This window comes from Erinaceus europaeus, chromosome 23 (assembly GCF_950295315.1).
Source record: "Erinaceus europaeus chromosome 23, mEriEur2.1, whole genome shotgun sequence".
In the NCBI taxonomy this organism is placed as follows: domain Eukaryota; kingdom Metazoa; phylum Chordata; class Mammalia; order Eulipotyphla; family Erinaceidae; genus Erinaceus; species Erinaceus europaeus.
The window spans coordinates 10517616-10541831 of record NC_080184.1 but is presented as its reverse complement, the minus strand read 5'-3'; the positions used below and the strand labels follow the sequence as shown (position 1 = coordinate 10541831).

General features: G+C 39.4%; 3 protein-coding genes across 3 annotated transcripts in view; 2 read left to right on the top strand and 1 right to left on the bottom strand.

Annotated features, from left to right (window-relative positions):
* The window catches only part of ZNF317 (zinc finger protein 317), a 371627-nt gene that overhangs the window by 237406 nt on the left and 110005 nt on the right, over nt 1-24216 (bottom strand). The gene's annotated exons all lie outside the window — the stretch shown is intronic.
* The window catches only part of LOC132535538 (zinc finger protein 850-like), a 340468-nt gene continuing 326823 nt past the window's right edge, over nt 10572-24216 (top strand). The window contains 4 exon segments of the mRNA XM_060181702.1: nt 10572-10700; nt 21941-22067; nt 22183-22246; nt 23280-24057. Of these exon segments, the coding sequence (XP_060037685.1) occupies nt 10686-10700; nt 21941-22067; nt 22183-22246; nt 23280-24057 (984 nt within the window). The 5' untranslated portion in view covers nt 10572-10685.
* The window catches only part of LOC103127427 (zinc finger protein 709-like), a 426106-nt gene continuing 412476 nt past the window's right edge, over nt 10587-24216 (top strand). Inside the window, exon 1 of the mRNA XM_060181676.1 lies at nt 10587-10700. Within this exon, the coding sequence (XP_060037659.1) occupies nt 10686-10700 (15 nt within the window). The 5' untranslated portion in view covers nt 10587-10685. The remainder of the gene's footprint in view (nt 10701-24216) is intronic.

Genomic DNA, 24216 nt, shown 5'->3' with positions numbered 1-24216 from the left:
TGGGGAGCCGGGGTTCGAACCGGGATCCTTATGCCGGTCCTTGTGCTTTGTGCCACCTGCGCTTAACCCGCTGCGCTACAGCCTGACTCCCCTTAATTAAAGTCTTATATCTATGAATAATTTAAAACAACTGATTAAGTTGTTTCATACTAGCTTAAGGGTTCTATTTTTATTCCTTGATAGATTTTGTCTTTTACGTTTTTTAAATTTTTTTTAAATAATTTATTTCTTTATTGGGGAATTAATGTTTTGCATTCAACAGTGAATACAATAGTTTGTACATGCATAACATTCCCCACATACCCATTTAACAATACAACCCCCACTATGTAATTCATCATCTTTCATGGACCTGTATTCTCCCCACCCATCCACCCCAGAGTTTTACTTTGGTGTAATACTCCAATTCCATTTCAGGTTCGACTTGTGTTTTCTTTTTTTTTTTTTATTTATTTTTATTTTTTATTTTTTATTTAAGAAAGGATTAATTAACAAAACCATAGGGTAGGAGGGGTACAACTCCACACAATTCCCACCGCCCAATCTCCATATCCCACCCCCTTCCCCGATAGCTTTCCCATTCTCTATCCCTCTGGGAGCATGGACCCAGGGTCATTGAGGGTTGCAGAAGGTAGAAGGTCTGGCTTCTGTAATTGCTTCCTCGCTGAACATGGGCGTTGACTGGTCGGTCCATACTCCCAGTCTGCCTCTCTCTTTCCCTAGTAGGATGGGTCTCTGGGGAAGCTGAGCTCCAGGACATATTGGTGGTGTCTTCAATCCAGGGAAGTCTGGCTGGCATCCTGATGATACCTGGAACCTGGTGACTGAAAAGAGAGTTAACATACAAAGCCAAACAAATTGTTGTGCAATCATGGACCCAAAGCTTGGAAAAGTGGAGAGGTAGTATTAGGGAGGTACTCACTGCAAACTCTAGTATACTTCTGCTTTCTTACTTTGGTGCCATACTCCAAACTCAGTCAATTTCTGCTTTGCGTTTCTACTTCTTTTTTTTTTTTTTTTTACATGCATAACATTCCCCAGATTCCCATTTAGCAATACAACCCCCACTATTTCATTCATCATTTTTCATGGACCTGTATTCTCCCCACCCACCCACCCACCCCAGAGTCTTTTGCTTTGGTGTAATACTCCAATTCCATTTCAGGTTCGACTTGTGTTTTTTTTTTTTTTTCTAATCTTGTTTTTCAACTTCGGCCTGAGAGTGAGATCATCCCGTATTCATCCTTCTGTTTCTGACTTATTTCACTCAACATGATTTTTTTCAAGGTCCATCCAAGATCGGCTGAAAACGATGAAGTCACCATTTTTTACAGCTGAGTAGTATTCCATTGTGTATATATACCACAACTTGCTCAGCCACTCATCTGTGGTTGGACACCTGGGTTGCTTCCAGGTTTTGGCTATTACAAATTGTGCTGCCAAGAACATATGTGTACACAGATCTTTTTGGATGGATGTGTTGGGTTCCTTAGGATATATCCCCAGGAGGGGAATTGCAGGGTCATAGGGTAGGTCCATTTCTAGCCTTCTGAGAGTTCTCCAGACTGTTCTCCACAGAATTGGACCAATTGACATTCCCACCAGCAGTGCAGGAGGGTTCCTTTGACCCCACACCCTCTCCAGCATTTGCTGCTGTTACCTTTTCTGATGTATGACATTCTCACAGGAGTGAAGTGATATCTCATTGTTGTCTTGATTTGCATTTCTCTGACAATCAGGGACTTGGAGCATTTTTTCATGTGTTTTTCTGCCTTTTGGATCTCTTCTGTGGTGGATATTCTGTCCAAGTCCTACCCCCATTTTTGGATGGGGTTATTGTCTTGTTGCTGAGTCTGGCAAGCTCTTTATATATGTTGGTTATTAAACTCTTATCTGATGTATGGCATGTAAAGATCTTCTCCTAGGTTCCTGTGCATGCTGTGAGGGGTCTCTTGGTTTGGGTAGTGGTTTCTTTTGCTGTGAAGAAGCTTTTTAATTTGATGTAGTCCCATAGGCTTATACTTGCCTTAGTCTTCCTTGTAATTGGATTCGTTTCATTGAAAATGTCTTTAAAATTTATGCGGAAAAAAGTTCTGCCAATATTTTCCTCTAAGTATCTGATAGTTTCTGGTCTGACATCCAAGTCCTTGATCCACTTGGAATTTACTTTTGTATTTGGTGAAATACAGTGATTCAGTTTCATTCTTCTGCATGTTTCAACCCATTGTTTCCAACACCATTTGTTGAAGAGACTCTGCTTCCCCCATGTAATAGTCTGGGCCCCTTTGTCAAAGATTAGATGTCCATACATGTGGGGCCTCATTTCTGAGCTCTCAATTCTATTCCACTGGTCAGTGTGTCTGTTCATGTTCCAGTACCAAGCAGTTTTGATGACAATGGCCCTATAATACAGTTTGAGATCTGGGAGTGTGATGCCTCCGGTTCTGTTCTTTTTTCTCAAGATTGTTTTGGCAATTCTAGGTCTTTTCTGGTTCCAGATAAACATTTGTAGCATTTTTTCTATTCTCCTAAAAAATGTGCTTGGGATCTTGATGGGGATAGCATTAAATTTGTAGATGGCTCTGGGTAATATATTCATTTTGATGATGTTAATTCTTCCAACCCATGAACATGGAATATCTTTCCACTTCTTTGTGTCTTTTTCAATTTCTTTGAGTAGTGACTCATAATTTTCAGTATACAAGTCTTTCACTTTTTGGTTAGGTTTACTCCTAGATATTTTATTGTTTTTGTTGCTATAGAAAAAGGAACTGCTTTCTGGATTTCAATTTCTTCTAACTTAGTGTTTGCATAGAGGAATGCCACTGACTTTTGAATGTTAATTTTATAGCCTGACACATTACTGTATTGCCTGGTGATTTCCAAAAGCTTCTTGCTGGATTCCTTAGGTTTTTCCATGTATACTATCATGTCATCTGCAAATAAGGAGAGTTTGACTTCTTCTCTTCTAATCTGTATGCCCTTAATTCCTTGTTCCTGCCTGATTGCTATGGCAAGAACTTCCAACACTATGTTGAATAGTAATGGTGATAGTGGGCAGCCCTGTCTAGTACCTGATCTGAGGGAAAATGCTTCCAGTTTTTCACCATTGAGTATGATGTTGGCTGTAGGTTTGCTATATATAGACTCCACTATCTTCAGGAATTTTCCATCTATTCCCATTTTTTGTAGTGTTTTGATCATAAAGGGATGTTGTATTTTGTCAAAGGCTTTCTCTGCATCTATTGATATGACCATTGGGTTTTTGGTCTTGCTTTTGTTGATGTGGTAGATCACATTGATTGATTTATGTATATTAAACCAACCTTGCATGCCTGGGATAAACCCCACTTGGTCATGATGAACAATCTTTTTGATATACTGCTGTATCCGGTTGGCTAGAATTTTGTTCAATATTTTAGCATCTATGTTCATCAGAGATATTGGTCTGTAGTTTTCTTTTTTGGTTGTGTCCCTGTCTGCTTTTGGTATCAGGGTGATGTTGGCTTCATAAAAGCTGGCAGGGAGTATTCCATTGTCTTCAATCTTTTGGAAGACTTTTAAAAGTAGAGGTATTAGTTCTTCTTTGAAAGTTTTGTAGAATTCATTTGTAAAACCATCTGGTCCAGGACTTTTATTTTTGGGGACATTTTTGATAACTGTTTCAATTTCATTAGCTGTGATGGGCCTGTTCATGTTATCCACTTCCTCTTTACTTAGTTTTGGAAGTTGGTAGGTATCTAGGAAATCATTCATTTCTTCCAGGTTCTCTAGCTTGGTTGCCCTGGCCAGCAGGGCGGTGAGCAGGGGCTAGGAACCCAATGAGACCTGAAATGATAGGGACAAGAGACACGAAGAATGACAGCAAGTCAAGTTTCTGATCAAGCTGAAAATTTTATTGTGAGCACAGGCATTATAAGGCTTTGGGGAAGGAGGGGGCAAGTGCGGCAGGAGGAAGAGGGGGAGCAATCTTCAAAGGGGGAATGTTCCTTGCAACATACAATGGATGAAATCATGTTTGCTAACACAACTATGTGTTGTGTCACTGTTTCTGATAAATGGTCTACCCGAGGGGAAAATGGCCTGCCCAGGGGGAAATGAAACTTGTCTCGAGGGCTTCCATTGTTTCAAAGCTAATCATCTATCAAGCAGAAAAATGGCTCCTGGCACTTGGTGGCATATAGTTGTTCATAGAAGCCTCGCATGATATGTTGAATTTCTGCAGTGTCTGTTGTGATATCTCCTCTTTCATTTACTATCCGATTTATTTGGGTCTTCTCCCTTTTTTGTTTTGTGAGTCTGGCTAAAGGTTTGTCGATTTTGTTTACTCTTTCGAAGAACCAACATTTACTTTCATTGATCTTTTGTATGGTTTTCCTATTCTCAATGTTATTTATTTCTGCCCTAAGTTTAGTGATTTCTGTCCTTCTGGTTGCTTTAGGATTCCTTTGTTGTTCTTCTTCTAGGTCTTTGAGATGTGCAATCAGGCTGTTTATTTGTGCCTTTTCTTGTTTCCTAATGAATGTGTGCTTGTATAGCTATGAACTTCCCTCTTAGGACTGCTTTAGCTGTGTCCCAAATATTTTGATAGCTTGTGTCTTCATAACTCTCAAAACATTTTGATTTCTTCCTTGATTTCCTAATTTCATGTATTTTTCATGTGCTTCCTCACTCATTAGATCATCCAGTTCTGAAGGATTACACCATGTCATCTTGATCAGCCACCCATCTGTATAATAAGATTTATTCCTGAGTCCTGGATTTTCTCCAGGAGTCCCATTAATTTCAGTTACTTTATCCTGGTAGAGGTGTGTGTTGTGAACAGCTTAGGGAAAGCAACACCCTTCCCTCTGCATCTTGGAGGAAGCCAGAATGGAACAAGGCAGAAGACAGAAGCACCAGCACTGCCTGCTACCAGACTGAAAAAAAAGTCACAAAATGCTGATGTGAGATCACCTAAAGACACATCCCCTGAGGCTCCTGCCCTTCCCCCTTGAAACTTTAGAGCTTGCAAGACCAGGAGGCTCTGGCCTTCCTCTCTCTCTGTCTCAGTGTATCCATGCTACATGGCTTGTCCTTCCTTTTTTCCTGTCCTTTTTTGCCCCCAATAATTTTTCATCACCTGAAATATGACTGGCTCTACTGTAATTTCCCTGTCAGAGTCAGTCTGGAATTCCTGCAGGAGGGAACAAGAATGGCCCCAGTTAGCTACTCCCTCCCCCTTAACAGTGAGTCTAGTTCAGTAGTAGCTTATGTACTTTACAAAGACCCAAAGTCATCTGTTCCATTTGGTCTCAAGTTCAGGAAGATTACACTAAGCCACATCTCCCAAAGCTTCCTGTGCAACACTGCTGAAACCCACCATTCCAGTGCCATTTTCTATTGTTATCCATTCTTATTTGTCTGTGGACTTAACCTACAGAGACAGGTCTCAGCATTCACAAGACTGCATGCCAGCACCCTCCAGGTGAAAGGAGCTCACTGCACTCCTGGAGCCAGGCGGTGTGAGCATTCAGCAGAGTGCAGACATCAGCACAGTGAGCAGCACCAAGTCCTCAGGGTGCCAGGTCACAATGTTGTATGACATATGGCCAACCAACAGAAAAGAGTGTGAGCAGGAGTATGGAGAAAGCTGGTGGAAGCATGGCTTTTTAGCTGCTGAATCTTCTAGAAGACTACTTAGGAGAAAGAACCAGCCATTTCTGGCTTCCAGGGTTCTCCAGGCACACCCTCTAGAGAAGCTGATAGGACAGTATTCCTGTCACTTAGACAGCTCTGATGCTGATTGGGTTTAAACATTATCCAATCAGAAGAGGAGTAGTGTGAGCAGGGCAAGGGCTTCATCCAATCAACTGTGAGACAGTGGGCATGAACCAATCTGGGCTGTCGGTGGGTGGTGCAGACAGTCTAGGCCAGAAGACACTCCAGGAAGTAAGACCCACTAGCGATCCATCCTGTGTTTCTGGGAACCCCACTTTCCTCTGTGTTTCTCTCCGTTTCTGATGATTTGCACTTTGGAGAGGAGACCTCAGAAAGTTCAGCACTGGATGGAGTTTCGTAAGTGTCCCTCATTGAGGCTGAGATTGGGAAGGGTCGCTTGAGTCTTCCCAAAATATTCTGGAATGCAGCCTCGTGTCTGGGCCTCTCCCTGGTCAGTCCGCCATATCCACCCCGAGACTGGATTCCTCTTGTGCTGTCCCGATTCTTGTGGGGGAACTAAACACAGGGCGCTCTATGGAGAGCGGGTGAGATCACTCCTCCTTTCCCTCCCCCGCTTGTGTGTGTCAGTGATGCCGTTTCTTGGCCCCGTCCCATTCCCTACTGAGTGTCTCAGGGTCTGGCCCAAGGTGAGGCGAGCAAGGAAGGAAGGACCTGCTGACCCCAGGCAAGATGGGCAGGTCGGGGAGTCAGCATGATGGTCAGCAGCACCTTGCACCTGAGTTGGGTCCAGGGAAGCTGTGATTTCTCTGCCTTCTTTGGTAACTTGGATTTCAGTAGATCTCAACTAAAGATTTCTTTAATTATTTCTTCCCTTTATTTTTCTTTTTTTAGATATTTATTTATTTTCTCTTTTGTTACCCTTTTTTTTTTTGTTGTTGTAGTTATCGTTGTTACTGGGTAGGACAGAGAGAAATGGAAAGGAAGGGAAGACAGAGATGGGGAGAGAAATATAGACACCTGCAGACCTGCTTCACAGCTTGTGAAGTGACTTTCCTGCAGGTGTGGAGCTGGGGCAAACCGGGATCCTAATGCTGGTTCTTGAGCTTTGCGCCAGTTGTGCTGAAGCCATTGAGCTACCGCCCGACCCCCCACTTTTATTTTTCTTAGTGATAAATTGTAGATTTCTGTTAAATTATACCTGGAGCTGCTTCATTTGGATCCAGTAGAAGTGTTTCAGAATTGCCCTGTCTTCTAATAAGGCTGTCAGTGAATCCTATAGTTTTTTTTTTTTTTTTTTTTTAACCAGAGCACTGTTGAGCTCTGGTTTATGGTAGAGAGGGTATTGAACCTGGGACTTTGAAGCCTCAGGCATAAGAGTTTGTTTGCATAACCATTATGCTATCTTCCCTCCGCCTGTTGGAGAATCCTAAGCAGTCCCCCACCTTAACGTGAGGGCCATGAAGAGATGCATGAAGAGTGTTCACACACTTATAGTGGCCTCATTGTAGTGTGCAGAAATTGAGAATATGGGGTCCTGCTCACTGCCTGTTCTAAGCTGGGAAACAGAATTTATTGTTTATGTTCCTCATAATTTTTTTTTAAATTGTATTTATTTTGTTGCCCTTGTTGTTTTTTGTTGTAGTTATTATTGATGTCATTGTTGTTGGATAGGACAGAGAGAAATGGAGAGAGGAGGGGAAGACAGAGAGGGGGAGAGAAAGACAGACACCTGCAGACCTGCTTCACCGCCTGTGAAGCGACTCCCCTGCAGGTGGGGAGCCAGGGGCTGGAACCGGGATCCTTCCACTGGTCCTTGTGCTTGTTCCTCATAATTTTATCAAAATACTGTTCGTTTCTGATTTATGATAATCTGGAGATTGAACCAGAGACCTGGGTGTCTCACTTGAAAATGATTTGCATACCCACCCTATTGTTTTGACTTTCTAATTCCTATTTCCAGGATTGAGGCACTAAAGCAATTCTGTGGTCAGAATCCTCATGAGTGTGAGAATAGCTCCATCTATTTAGAATCTAGGCTTTGGCCAGTGCTCTTTCCAGTCTGGGCTGCTTATGGGCAGTGCTTGCAACTGAAGAAAGTCACTCTAGAAAGTAAGTACTGCTTCTCAAATGTGCACAGGGTCCTTGCTTCCTCCTTTTGATTGCACATGTCTCGCTAATTCACTTCCCTTGGATGGAATCATGAGGCTGGTGAGTCTCAGCCTCCAGAGCTTAGATAGAAAAGGTTGCCTCAGAGAGGCTCCAATGCTTCCCATAGCAGCCATGTGTCTGAGGTCACTACTCCCCCCCTTTTTAAAGATTTGTTTTTTATTCATAAGATATAGAGGAGGAGGGAGAAATAATCATACATCACCGTGATATATTTGCTGTCCAGGATTGAACTCGGGACATCTCACATGAAAGTCCACAGCTTTATCCACTGTGCCACCTCCTGGACTACCCTTCCTTATTTCTAACCCAATGATCCATCTTAGGCCTCAGTGTGGATTCCTATCACCTCTCTTGGCTACTCCTGAGGCTTCTCAATTCAGTGTGCTCTGTTGGCAGCATGGGGCTGCCTATTAATGTCTTTATTCTCTATTTTTGTATTTCTTTATTCATTTTATAATCTTATTATGTACTGTATATAGACGGCGTGAAATTGAGAGGAGATAAGGGTGTGATAGAGAGGGATACAAGAGACATTTGCAGCACTGCTCACCACTCACAAAGCTTTCTCCCTGCAAGTGGGGAATGAGGGCTCAACCCATGTCTTTGTGTATTATTGTACATGTTCAGTCAGGTGTGTTACCGCTTAGTCAGTCCCTATTTTTTAATTTTACTTCATGTAATTTATTTTATAGGACAGAGTTTAATTGATAGGAGAGGAGGAGGGAGAGATAGTGATACCATTTCACTTCCTGTGAATATTCCCTCCACCAGATGGGGACTTGTGTTAGGATAGTGTGACATGAAACGCCCAGAGGGAGAAGCTAGATTCACCCTATCTCGAGTTTTAACACCAAAATAGTAGAAAAGCGAGGCACTGAAAATAAGGCAAGTAGAGTCCAGAGTTCTGGCAAAGGAAAATTCTGTTGTAGCCAAGAAAAAGCTGAGAAGCCACATCTGGGGGATGAGAGGGACCTAAGAAACCTATATGTAAAACAACCTCACCAATGTGTCCTGGAACCCCACCTCCCTAAAGCTCTACCCCAATAGGGAAGCATAGGAGCAGGATGGGGGTGTTGATCAGCCTATGTCCAGTGGAAAAACAATTACAGAAATCATACCTCCCATTTTCTGCTCCCTGTAGAGGTATTTGGTCCATACTCCCAGGGTAATAAAGAACAGAGGACCTTCCATTGGCGGGGATGGGATATGCACTGTGTTGGGGGATTCCCATAGATAAGTGTCCATATAGTTATGGAGAAAATACTGGCTATCCTACTCCTCTGATTGATGGACATGAGGAAGAGGATGAAGCAGTTCATGCTGGGCTGGTGACACAGCACAATGGTTGTGTAAGTGACCTTCCTGCCTGAGATGCATAAGATTCTGAGCTCCATGGTTCAATTTGCATAACTACTTAAAAGCAGAGCTAAGCAGAACTTTGGTAATAAACAAACAAACAAAAGGACACAATAATATTGTTATGTGGAAAACAGAAATGTTATGCATGTACAAACTATTGTATTTACTGTCAACTGTTCAACATTAATTTCCCAATAAAGAAATTTTAAAATGAATAAATAGAGAAATAGAAAAAATTCTCCAGCCATGTATTATTTATGTTAGGGAATGCTGAAATTCAAGGAGATTGGACCCAAAATTGGGTGGAGGAATAATCTAATGTTATTTTAAATTGTGGACTGAGAACCATGGTCGTCACCCTGTAGACTGGCCCAGAATGGGCATTGTGACATTATTTTAAACTAGGATGTGTGAGTAAGTTAAGTTAGCCTTGGATTACCGAAGCAGTGGTTATCACAATTACACAGTGGTTTTCACAGTTACAAGTGGTCATGGTACAAGGACTCTTCTCTTTCAGGACCAGGAGTGAGGGAGTAGGGCATCTTGTCTTTCAAGACCAGGCATTGGGGAGTGGTTAGCATTACTGGAATTTTTCCCTCAGTTAAAATTTCTGAATTCTTTGATTCCCTCTCATCCACAGTTTCAGAACATTGTTTATTTCATTTTATTTTCTTTCAAATTTATCTATTATTGTGAGAGAAGTATAAGTAGAGAATCAGAGACTCACAGCTGCGCATGTAGTGCCAAGGTTCAAAGTCTTAGGACCATATGCTTTGGATTCCAACACTATCCAATGTGCTACTTTCTGGCCTGCACAGTACTATATATATATATATTTTTTTTTAGTTAATTATTCAAATAGTTGTGCTAACTTCTTGCTCATGGGATTTACTCAATTCAACTTTTTTTGGGTTAGAAATGGAGTTTGAAGAAAATTTACTAGTCTCTCTTTTCCCCAGGCTCTGTTCTCCTTTGCTTTCTGAAAATCACTGCTATTATTTTACCAGAGCATTCCTCAGCTCTGGTTTATGATGGTGCTGAGGATTGAATTTGAGGCTTGTAGTGCCTCAGGTATGAAAGTAAGTTTGTATGTGATTATCACTGTTTTGCTGCTGATCTCTGAGAAGTGAGGCCTATGGTAAGTAGGAAGACTCAGACATTTTATTAGATTTTGAAGATCCATGCATTTTTTGAAGGAGAAAGTGAAGAGTTTGAATGAGATATGTCAGTAAAATCTTTAAGTGTAGGGAAGACCCTGATATGCAGGATAACTCATTCAGCAGTTAGTCCCCAAGTGTTTTGTCCTTGTTCCAGAATCCCTTCACCTTGAAAGGCTAGGTTATTGGACCTTTTTTTACATTACAGTATCTTCCTTGTAGGAGCAGTGCTGTCAAGCTAAACAACTTTGCCAGTGGATTTCAGTCATAGTCTCAAACTGGTACTGTGATTTCTCTTCATTTTCTGTCCTGAGAAGGAATTGAGAGGAGGAGGAAGGAATGGCAGTTTCTCAGGTAAGTGGCATGTTCTGCATCTGATGCTGTCTTTTTCTTCCTAGATAAGTTGTATTTTAATTTATAAATATATTTTAATTTATGTCTATTTCACTGCTTCTTATTTGCCTGCATCTCTCTCTTTCCACTTATTTTCTCTTTTTTTTTAAAAAAAATTTTTATTTATTTATGAGAAAGATAGGAGGAGAGAGAAAGAACCAGACATCACTCTGGCACATGTGCTGTCGGGGATCGAACTCAGAACCTCATGCTTGAGAGTCCAAAGCTTTATCACTGCGCCATCTCCTGGACCACTCCACTTACTCTTAAGAAACTTTTCTTTCCTCCAAGTTGATCAGTGGCACACTGTCTGCACATTGTCATCTGTCTTTGCTGCCATTATATCTAGATACCGATATGTATCCATATTAGAAAAGAGGATGGTGGGGGAGAAATGGAAGAAGAGTATCTGCAACACTTCCTCCAGGTGTGAAACTTCCCCTTACAGGTGTTGGGAGATGGGGCTTGGCCTGGAATCTCACAGATGTTACTGTAGGCTGTTTACTCTGTGTGCAGCCATGAAGATCCCCGTTAAAGATTTTTTGAGTGTCACACCCAGATACTCAGTCTCAACCCCTGGTACCACATAGGGTCACGAAGAGGGAAACGTCATGAGTAGCACTCTGTTTACTTCCCTCTGCCCTTAATTTATGCTCTATAGGGAACTAGTAAAATTATTCCACCAGTTGAATTGAAGTTCATTAGAACATAGTTTCTTGTCCCCAAAGACTTCTATTCCTTCTACACAGGCATTCTATGTGTGATGGATTCTTACCTGGAGGGTTGAGTGATAGTGCTCCCAGCTAAGTACACAAGTTGTCATGCACAGGGACCCACTTTCAAGACCCCTCTTCACCTGCGGGGGGGGGGAAATACTTAACAAGCAGTAGAACAAGTCTGCAGGAGTATCTCTTTTTTCTCTCCCTATCTGCCCCTTTGCCTCTCAACTTATCTGTTCTATTAAATTTAAAATAGAAGAAAATGGGGAAAAATTGCTACCTGGAGGCATATTTGTATAGCTGGCACTGATTCTCAGCTATAGTGAAGTTAAATTCCATGTAGGTTTTTGCATAACTTCTGTCTGGAATAGGATGAAAATGACTAAGTCTTTAAAAGTATGGCAATCCATAATTACTATTTCTTTTAAAATTATTTTGCAGGATTTTTTTTTGTTTCCTATGCAATTATCTGACAATCATTGATTGTAAACTGTTTAATTTGAATATGTTTTGGTTGAAGAGAGCATTCATTTCTTTGTCCCCCACATTTATTTATTTATTTCCCCTATTGTTCTTGTTGCTTTATTTTTTTTTTAATTTCTTTATTGGGGAATTTATGTTTTACATTCAACAGTAAATACAATAGTTGGTATGTCATAACTTTTCCCAGTTTTCCATATAACAGTAAAACCCCCACTAGGTCCCCTGTCATCCTTTTTGGAATCGTATTCTCCCCCCAATCACCCACCCACCCCAGAGTCTCTTACTTTGGTGCATAGTCTCTTACTTTAGTGCAATATGTCAATTCCAGTTCAGGTTCTACTTGTGTTTTCTTATCTGATCTTGTTTTTTAACTTCTTCCTGAGAATGAGATCATCCCATATTCATCCTTCTGTTTCTGATTTATTGCACTTAATATGAATTTTTCAAGTTCCATCCAAGATCACCTGAAAATGGGTGAAGTCACCATTTTTTATAGCTAGTATTCATATATATATACCACAACTTGCTCACCCACTCATCTGTTGTTGGACACCTGAGTTGCTTCCAGGTTTGTCTATTACAAATTGTGCTGCCAAGAACATATTTGTACACAGCTCTTTTGGGATGAGTGTGTTGGGTTCCTTAGGACATATCCCCAGGAGAGGAATTGCAGGATCATAGGGTAGGTCCATTTCTAGCCTTCTGGGAGTTCTACAGACTGTTCTCCACAGAGTTTGGACCAATTGACATTCCCACCAGCAGTGTAGGAGGGTTCCTTTGACCTCACAACCTCTCCAGCATTTGTTGCTGTTACTTTTTCTGATGTATGACATTCTGACAGGAGTGAACTGGTATCTCATTGTTGTCTTTATTTTCATTTCTCTGACAATCAGAGACTTGGAGCATTTTTTCATGTGCTTTTTGGCCTTTTGGATCTCTTCTGTGGTGAATATTCTGTCTATGTCCTCCCCCCATTTTTGTATGGGGTGATTTGTTGTCTTGTTGTTAAGATTTGCAAGTTCTTTATATATTATGATTATTAGCCTATTGTCTGATGTATGGCATGTAAAGATCCTCTCCATTCTGTGAGGAGTGTCTTGGTTTGGGTAGTAGTTTCTTTTGCTGTGAAGAAGCTTTTTAATTTGATGTATTCCCATAGGTTTATGCTTGTCTTAGTCTTCTTTGTAATTTATGTGGAAAAGATTTCTGCCAATATTTTCCTCTAAGTATTTGATAGTGTGTGGTCAAACATCCAAGTCCTTGAGCCACTTGCAATTTACTTTTGTATTTGGTTAAGCATAGTGGTTCAGTTTCATTCTTCTGCATATTTCAACCCATTTTTTCCAACACCATTTGTTGAAGAGACTCTGCATTCTCCATTTAATAGTGTGGGCACCTTTGTCAAAGATTAGATTTCCATAGGTATGGGGGCTTACTTCTGGGCTCTCATTTCTATTCCACTGGTCAGTATGTCTATTCCTGTTCCAGTACCAAACAGTTTTGATGACAATGGCCCTATAATACAATTTGAGATCTGGGAGTGTGATGCCACCAGTCCTGTTATTTCTTCTCAAGAGTGTTTTGACAATTCTAGGTCTTTTCTGGTTCCAGATAAAACATTTGTAGCATTTGTTCTGTTCTCCTAAAAAATGTGGTAGGGATCTTGATGGGGATAGCATTAAATTTGTATATGGCTGTGGGTAGTATATTTATTTTTCTGATGTTAATTCTTCTACCCACAAAGATAGACTATCTTTCCACTTTGTGTCTTTTTCAGTTTCTTTGAGTAGTGACTCAGTTTTCAGTATACAACTCTTTCACTTCTTTGGTTAGGTTTACTCCTAGATATTTTATTGTTTTAGTTGCTATAGTAAAAGGAATTGATTTCTGGATCTCATCTTCTTATAACTTAGTGTTTGCATAGAGGAATTCCACTGACTTTTAAATGTTAATTTTGTAGCCTGACAACTTACTTTATTGCCTGATGCTATCCAAAACTTCTTGCTGGATTCCTTAGATTTTTCCTTGTATACTATTATGTCATCTGCAAATAGCGAGAGTTTGACTTCTTCTCTTCCAATCTGTATCCCTTTAATTCCTTGCTCCTGCCTCCTTGCTACAACAAGAACTTCCAACACTATGTTGAATAGTAATGGTAATAGTGGGCAGCCCTGTCTAGTACCTGATCTGAGGGGAAATGCTTCCGTTTTTCACCATTGAGTATGATGTTGGCTGTAGGTTTGCTATATGTAGACTTCACTATCTTCATGAATTTTCCATCTATTCCAATTTTTGTAGTGTATTGACCATAAAGGGATGTTGTGTATTGTCAAAGGCTTTCCTGCATCTATTGATATGACCATGTGGTTGATGTGGTGGATCATGTTGATTGATTTATGTATATTAAACCACCCTTGCATACCTGGGATAACCCCACATGGTCATGATGAACAATCTTTTTAATATACTGCTGTATCCGGTTGGGTAGAATTTTGTTCAATATTTTCGCATCGATGTTCATCAGAGATATTGGTCTGTAGTTTTCTTTTTTGCTTGTGTCCCTGTCTGCTTTTGGTATCAGAGTGATGTTGGCTTCATAGAAGCTGGCAGGGAGTATTCCATTGTCTTCAATCTTTTGGAAGACTTTTTAAAGTAGAGGTATTAGTTCTTCTTTGAAGGTTTTGTTTGTTGAATTCATGTGTAAAACCATCTGGTCTACGACTTTTATTTTTGGGGAGATTTTTGATAACTGTTTCAATTTCATTAGCTGTGATGGGCCTGTTCATGTTATCTACTTCCTCTTTACTTAATTTTGGAAGTTGGTAGGTATCTAGGATATCGTCCATTTCTTTCATGTTCTATAGCTTGATGGCTTAAAGTTGCTCATAGAAACCTTGCATGATATGTTGAATTTCTGGAGTGTCTGTTGTGATATCTCCTCTATCATTTAGTATATGATTTTTTGGGGTCTTCTTCCTTTTTTGTTTTGTGAGTCTGGCTAAAGGTTTGTAAATTTTGTTCACTCTTTTGAAGAACCAACATTTACTTTCATTGATCTTTTGTATGGTTTTCTTATTTTCTTTTTTTTTTTAATTTTTTTTTTATTTAAGAAAGGATTAATTAACAAAACCATAGGGTTGGAGGGGTACAACTCCACACAATTCCCACCGCCCAATCTCCATATCCCACCCCCTCCCCCGATAGCTTTCCCATTCTCTATCCCTCTGGGAGCATGGACCCAGGGTCTTTGTAGGTTGCAGAAGGTGGAAGGTCTGGCTTCTGTAATTGCTTCCCCGCTGAACATGGGCGTTGACTGGTCGGTCCATACTCCCAGTCTGCCTCTCTCTTTCCCTAGTAGGGTGGGTCTCTGGGGAAGCTGAGCTCCAGGACATATTGGTGGGGTCTTCAATCCAGGGAAGTCTGGCTGGCATCCTGATGACACCTGGAACTTGGTGACTGAAAAGAGAGTTAACATACAAAGCCAAACAAATTGTTGAGCAATCATGGACCCAAAGCTTGGAAAAGTGGAGAGGAAGTGTTAGGGAGGTACTCACTGCAAACTCTAGTGTACTTCTGCTTTCTTACTTTGGTGCCATACTCCAAACTCAGTCAATTTCTGCTTTGCGTTTATACTTCTTTTTTTTTTTTTTACATGCATAACATTCCCCAGATTCCCATTTAACAATACAACCACCACTATTTCATTCATCATTTTTCATGGACCTGTATTCTCCCCACCCACCCACCCACCCCAGAGTCTTTTACTTTGGTGTAATACTCCAATTCCATTTCAGGTTCGACTTGTGTTTTCTTTTCTAATCTTGTTTTTCAACTTCGGCCTGAGAGTGAGATCATCCCGTATTCATCCTTCTGTTTCTGACTTATTTCACTCAACATGATTTTTTTCAAGGTCCATCCAAGATCGGCTGAAAACGGTGAGGTCACCATTTTTTACAGCTGAGTAGTATTCCATTGTGTATATATACCACAACTTGCTCAGCCACTCATCTGTGGTTGGACACCTGGGTTGCTTCCAGGTTTTGGCTATTACAAATTGTGCTGCCAAGAACATATGTGTACACAGATCTTTTTGGATGGATGTGTTGGGTTCCTTAGGATATATCCCCAGGAGGGGAATTGCAGGGTCATAGGGTAGGTCCATTTCTAGCCTTCTGAGAGTTCTCCAGACTGTTCTCCACAGAGGCTGGACCAATTGACATTCCCACCAGCAGTGCAGGAGGGTTCCTTTGACCCCACACCCTCTCCAGCATTTGCTGCTGTTACCTTTTCTGATGTGTGACATTCTCACAGGAGTGAAGTGATATCTCATTGTTGTCTTGATTTGCATTTCTCTGACAATCAGAGACTTGGAGCATTTGTTCATGTGTTTCTCGGCCTTTTGGATCTCTTCTGTGGTGAATATTCTGTCCAAGTCCTCCCCCCATTTTTGGATGGGGTTATTTGTTGTCTTGTTGTTGAGTCTGGCAAGCTCTTTATATATGTTGGTTATTAAACTCTTATCTGATGAATGGCATATAAAGATCTTCTACCAATCTGTGAGGGGTCTCTTGATTTGGGTAGTGGTTTCTTTTGCTGTGAAGAAGCTTTTTAATTTGATGTAGTCCCATAGGCTTATACTTGCTTTAGTCTTCCTTGTAATTGGATTCGTTTCATTGAAAATGTCTTTAAAATTTATGCGGAAAAAAGTTCTTCCAATATTTTCCTCTAAGTATCTGATAGTTTCTGGTCTAACATCCGAGTCCTTGATCCACTTGGAATTTACTTTTGTATTTGGTGAAATACAGTGATTCAGTTTCATTCTTCTGCATGTTTCAACCCATTGTTTCCAACACCATTTCTTGAAGAGACTCTGCTTCCCCCATATAATAGTCTGGGCCCCTTTGTCAAAGATTAGATGTCCATACATGTGGGGCCTCATTTCTGGGCTCTCAATTCTATTCCACTGGTCAGTGTGTCTGTTCATGTTCCAGTACCAAGCAGTTTTGATGACAATGGCCCTATAATACAGTTTGAGATCTGGGAGTGTGATGCCTCCGGTTCTGTTCTTTTTTCTCAAGATTGTTTTGGCAATTCTAGGTCTTTTCTGGTTCCAGATAAACATTTGTAGCATTTTTTCTATTCTCCTAAAAAATGTGCTTGGGATCTTGATGGGGATAGCATTAAATTTGTAGATGGCTCTGGGTAATATATTCATTTTGATGATGTTAATTCTTCCAACCCATGAACATGGAATATTTTTCCACTTCTTTGTGTCTTTTTCAATTTCTTTGAGTAGTGACTCATAATTTTCAGTATACAAGTCTTTCACTTCTTTGGTTAGGTTTACTCCTAGATATTTTATTGTTTTTGTTGCTATAGAAAAAGGAACTGCTTTCTGGATTTCAATTTCTTCTAACTTAGTGTTTGCATAGAGGAATGCCACTGACTTTTGAATGTTAATTTTATAGCCTGACACATTACTGTATTGCCTGATGATTTCCAAAAGCTTCTTGCTAGATTCCTTAGGTTTTTCCATGTATACTATCATGTCATCTGCAAATAAGGAGAGTTTGACTTCTTCTCTTCCAATCTGTATGCCTTTAATTCCTTGCTCCTGCCTGATTGCTATGGCAAGAACTTCCAACACTATGTTGAATAGTAAATGATAGTGGGCACCCCTGTCTAGTACCTGATCTGAGGGGAAATGCTTCCAGTTTTTCACCATTGAGTATTATGTTGGCTGTAGGTTTGCTATATATAGACTCCACTATCTTCAGGAATTTTCCATCAATTCTCATTTTTTGTAGTGTTTTGATCATAAAGGGATGTTGTATTTTGTCAAAGGCTTTCTCTGCATCTATTGATATGACCATGTGGTTTTTGGTCTTGCTTTTGTTGATGTGGTGGATCACATTGATTGATTTACGTATATTAAACCAACCTTGCATGCCTGGGATAAACCCCACTTGGTCATGATGAACAATTTTTTTGATATACTGCTATATCCGGTTGGCTAGAATTTTGTTCAATATTTTTGCATCAATGTTCATCAGAGATATTGGTCTGTAGTTTTCTTTTTTGGTTGTGTTCCTGTCTGCCTTTGGTATCAGGGTGATGTTGGCTTCAGAGAAGCTGGCAGGGAATATTCCAGTGTCTTCAATCTTCTGGAAGACTTTTAAAAGTAGAGGTATTAGTTCTTCTTTGAAAGTTTTGTAGAATTCATTTGTAAAACCATCTGGTCCAGGACTTTTATTTTTGGGGAGATTTTTGATAAGTGTTTCAATTTCATTAGCTGTGATGGGCCTGTTCATGTTATCCACTTCCTCTTTACTTAGTTTTTTTTTTTTTTTTTTTTTTGAAATCTAGAATTCAGGTTTTCATGGTCATTTCATAGGAACAGTTTAACAGCTTTGTCAGTTCTATCAGTCAACTGGAATAGCTCCTATCATGCCATTTTAATGACTCCTGGTAAACTTTAGCTGAGATATTTTGTTTAATTGTTGTTTTGTTTTAGATAAAGACAGAGAGGGAGAGAGAGAAAGAAAAAGAAAGAGACCATAGCACCGACACTTTCTCAATGCTGTAGAAGCCAGGTTCATGTATAGGTCATACACATGGCAAAGCAATAAACTATCCAAGTCAACTATTTCTTTTTTTTTTTTTTTTTTTAGTCTGGGCCCCTTTGTCAAAGATTAGATGTCCATACTTGGGGCCTCATTTCTGGGATCTCAATTCTATTCTACTGGTCAGTGTGTCTGTTCATGTTCCAGTACCAAGCAGTTTTGATGACAATGGACCTATAATACAGTTTGAGATCTGGGAGTGTGATGCCTCCGGTTCTGTTCTTTTTTCTCAAGATTGTTTTGGCAATTCTAGGTCTTTTCTGGTTCCAGATAAACATTTGTAGCATTTTTCTATTCTCCTAAAAAATGTGCTTGGGATCTTGATGGGGATGGCATTAAATTTGTAGATGGCTCTGGGTAATATATTCATTTTGATGATATTAATTCTTCCAGCCCATGAACATGGAATATTTTTCCACTTCTTTGTGTCTTTTTCAATTTCTTTGAGTAGTAACTCATAATTTTCAGTATACAAGTCTTTCACCTCTTTGGTTAGGTTTACTCCTAGATATTTTATTGTTTTTGTTGCTATAGAAAAAGGAACTGATTTCTGGATTTCAATTTCTTCTAACTTAGTGTTTGCATAGAGGAATGCCACTGACTTTTGCATGTTAATTTTATAGCCTGACACATTACTGTATTGCCTGGTGATTTCCAAAAGCTTCTTGCTGGATTCCTTAGGTTTTTCCATGTATACTATCATGTCATCTGCAAATAAGGAGTGTTTGACTTCTTCTCTTCCAATCTGTAAGCCTTTAATTCCTTGCTCCTGCCTGGTTGCTATGGCAAGAGCTTCCAACACTATGTTGAATAGTAATGGTGATAGTGGGCAGCCCTGTCTAGTACCTGATCTGAGGGGAAATGCTTCCAGTTTTTCACCATTGAGTATTATGTTGGCTGTAGGTTTGCTATATATAGACTCCACTATCTTCAGGAATTTTCCATCTATTCCTATTTTTTGTAGTGTTTTGATCATAAAGGGATGTTGTATTTTGTCAAAGGCTTTCTCTGCATCTATTGATATGACCATGTGGTTTTTGGTCTTGCTATTGTTGATGTGGTGGATCACATTGATTGATTTACGTATGTTAAACCAACCTTGCATGCCTGGGATAAACCCCACTTGGTCATGATGAACAATCTTTTTGATATACTGCTGTATCCGGTTGGCTAGAATTTTGTTCAATATTTTCACATCTATGTTCATCAGAGATATTGGTCTGTAGTTTTCTTTTTTGGTTGTGTCCCTGTCTGCTTTTGGTATCAGAGTGATGTTGGCTTCATAGAAGCTGGCAGGGAGTATTCCAGTGTCTTCAATCTTCTGGAAGACTTTTAAAAGTAGAGGTATTAGTTGTTCTTTGAAAGTTTTGTAGAATTCATTTGTAAAACCATCTGGTCCAGGACTTTTATTTTTGGGAAGATTTTTGATAACTGTTTCAATTTCATTAGCTGTGATGGGCCTGTTCATGTTATCCACTTCCTCTTTACTTAGTTTTGGAAGTTGGTAGGTATCTAGGAAATCATTCATTTCTTCCAGGTTCTCTAGCTTGGTGGCATATAGTTGTTCATAGAAGCCTCGCATGATATGTTGAATTTCTGCAGTGTCTGTTGTGATTTCTCCTCTTTCATTTACTATCCGATTTATTTGGGTCTTCTCCCTTTTTTGTTTTGTGAGTCTGGCTAAAGGTTTGTCGATTTTGTTTACTCTTTCGAAGAACCAACATTTACTTTCATTGATCTTTTGTATGGTTTTCCTATTCTCAATGTTATTTATTTCTGCCCTAACGTTAGTGATTTCTGTCCTTCTGGTTGCTTTAGGATTCCTTTGTTGTTCTTGTTCTAGGTCTTTAAGTTGTGCAATCAGGCTGTTTATTTGTGCTTTTTCTAGTTTCTGAATGTGTGCTTGTATGGCTATGAACTTCCCTCTCAGTACTGCCTTAGTTGTGCCCCAAATATTTTGATAGCTTGTGTCTTCATTTTCATTGAACTGTTGAAACATTTTGATTTCTTCCTTGATTTTCTCTTTTACGCAGAAGTAGTTAATAAGTGTACTGTTGAGTTTCCACATTTTGGGGCTATTACTAATCTTTTGTTGATTGTGAAGTGTTAGTTTAATTCCACTGTGGTCTGAGAAGGTGCTTGGAATAATTACAATGCTCTTGAATTTTCTGATGCTGTCTTTGTGGCCTAGCAAATGGTCTATCCTTGAGAATGACCAACGTGGACTTGAGTAAAATGCGTATTCCAGTTTTTTGGGATTAATGACTCTGAAAATGTCCAATAGTTCTAGTTTCTGTATCTGTTCATTTTACTCCCTTATGTCTTTGTTGATTCTCTGTCTGGATGATGTGCCAAGTTGAGAGAGTGGGATATTCAAGTCCCCTACTATGACTGTGTTGATGTTTATATAATATATTACTGTAGCTCTTTCAGTAGACGTTTGATGTATTTATATGGCTTCTCCTTGGGTGCATAGATGTTAATAATTGTTAAGTCCGCTTGATTGACTGATCCACTGAGCATTAAGTAGTGTCCATTTGTATTTTTTTAAATCTTCTATTTTAAAGTCTATTGTTTCAGATATGAGAATATCTGTTCCTGCTCTTTTTTTGTGGTCCATTGTCTTGTATGATAGTTTTCCATTCTTCACTTTGAGCCTGTGTTTGTCTTGTTGAGTTAGGTGGGCCTTGTTGCTTTTTACTGTTGTTGTATTTATTATTGTTTTTGTTACTGATGACATTATTGTTAGACAGGGCAGAGAGAAATGGAGAGAGGAGGGGAAGTCAGAGGGGGGAGAGAGATAGACACCTGCATAACTGCTTCAGTGCTTGTGAAGTAACTCCACTGCATGCCGGGCGCTGGGGGCTCGAACACGGATCCTGCAGCCCGACCTTGGACTTTGGCCACGTTCACTTAGCCCACCACCCAACTCACTGTCCCCCTTTAAATATGGTTGTTTCTTTACCCCACTGAATTCTGTGAGTGCATATATTGGTTACTATCCCTTTACCTGATGTCTGACATGTAAATATTTTTTCTCATTTGATACTGCGTCTCTCTGTCGTGCTGATGGCACCCTTTGTTGTGTCCAATATTTGAAGTTTGATTTAGTCCCATTGGTCATTTTTTCCCTCTTTTGTTATTCTTGCTATTGAGATCTATATAGGCTCTAGAGTGGGAATGTGAGGTTCCAGCTGTCTTAGGGTTCAAGACGACAATGCATAGTTATTGCTGTCATCACATTATTTGGTAATTGTTGTAACTCTGAAAGGGCCCTTTGTTAGGATTTGCTTCTCACCATGAGTACTTAACCTGCTACAGTACTGCCCGACTCCCTGAAGTGTTTTCTCACAAATATATACTTCATATATTTTAGTGCTCAGTGACCTATGAAGATATAACTGTGGTATTCACTCAAGAGGAGTGGACACTATTAAATCCTTCAGAGAAGAAACTCTACAGAGATGTGTTGTGGGAAAACCATAGGAATTTTCTCTCAATAGGTAATTATAATCTTCATTCATTCATTTGTCAATTAGAAGAAATATTTGTCCACCACTGTTCACCATTGTAAATTCAATATATATAAATGATTTGTACTACTTTTTTCATTTTTAGGAAAATTACTAGAGGAACATTCCACCAATAAGCAGCAGTATAACCACCAAGGAAGTAAACAAAGGTTTGAGTACATTGCATAATACAATCATTTTAAAGTAATCATTTTAAAATTTATAACCACTGCTTTGAATATATAATTCTTAAGCTATTTCATCAAAAATGATGCTATGAGTATGTTATGGAGTATTTGGGCAAATGACTTAAATAGTGATTGATGTGACATCATGCCTAACATCCTCATTTAACTCACTGGCAACACATGTACCATAGTGATTTTCTGGATTATCACTTTTCTTCACTTAAGAAAAAACTTTCCACAAATAATAAGCAAATGGAAGCTATAAGAAATAGATCAGTGGGGAGTTCGGCAGTAGCCCAGGGGGTTAAGTGTACATGGAGCAAAGTGCAAGTACTTTTTTGAGCCTCCATCTCCCCACCTGCAGGGGAGTTGCTTCACGGGTGGTGAAGCAGGTTTGCAGGTGTCTATCTTTCTCTCCTCCTCTCTGTCTTCTCTTCCTCTCTCCATTTCTGACTGTCCTATCCAACAATGATGATGTCTATAATAACAATAATAACTACAACAATAAAACAACAAGGGCAACAAAAGGGAAGTAAATAAATATAAAAAAATAGATGAGTGAAATTCAGTGTTTATGAAGTAGTATGGTTGAGAAGAGTAAGCATATCTCCTATAAATTAATAACTACTTTTATATTGTTTAGGTGTAGTCCGTAGTAGTGGGGAATTTCAAAACAAAGACACAGTATGTTGTTTTTAAAGGTATTTCAATGAATAAATTCAAAATACCTGGAAATAAATTATTAGTTATCGTTTAATGCATTTGTGTATTATATAAAGAGATTTAGTATTTACCAACATTTTATTTGAGCTTTGTCTTACGTTTAACTGTTAAACTATGTCTTTTTATAATTTTAAATTATTGTCCTTATATTGTTAGTATAATAATTTCAAATATTTTGATAATGTCTGTGTTTTTTGGGTTATTTATAATAATGACTTGCATTTTCCTTTAAAAAAAAGAATATTGTTGTTTTCATTAAAGTATCATTAAGTACCGTCTCACTATTTTACAGAAATATCGTCAATTATCTTCAGCTACATGAAAGAACTCACAATGGAGAGAAAGCCTATGAATGCAGACAATGTAGTAAAGCATTCAGTTCAGCCAGTCATCTTATGGTACATGAAAGAAGTCACAGTGGAGAGAAACCCTATGAATGGAAACAGTGTAGGAAAATATTCACTGGGGCCAGTGATCTTAGGTTATATGATAGAACTCACAGGAGAGAGAAACCCTATGAATGTAGACAATGTGGTAAAGCATTCAGTCAGGCCAGTCATCTTCAGAGACATGAAAGAACTCACAGTGGAGAGAAACCCTATGAATGTAAACAATGTAGGAAAACATTCAGTTGGCCCAGTCATCTTGAGAGACATGAAAGAACTCACAGTGGAGAGAAACCCTATGAATGTAAACAATGTAGGAAAACATTCAGTCAGTCCAGTGTACTTAGGGTACATGAAAGAACTCACAGTGGAGAGAAACCCTATGAATGTAAACAATGTAGTAAAGCATTCAGTCAGGCCAGTCATCTTCAGAGACATGAAGGAACTCACAGTGGAGAGAAACCGTATGAATGTAAACAATGTAGGAAAAAATTCAGTACGGCCAGTCATCTAAAGGTACATGAAAGAAATCACAGTGGAGAGAAACCCTATGAATGTAAACAATGTAGTAAAGCATTCAGTTTGGCCAGTTATCTTAGGATACATGAAAGAATTCACAGTGGAGAGAAACCCTATGAATGTAAACAATGTAGTAAAGCATTCAGTTTGTCCAGTAATCTTAGGGTACATGAAAGAACTCACAGTCGAGAGAAACCCTATGAATATAAACAATGTAGTAAAGCACTCAATCAGGCTGGTCATCTTCAGAGCCATGAAGGAACTCACAGTGTAGAGAAACCCTATGAATGTAAACAATGTAGGAAAACATTGAGTAGTGCCAGT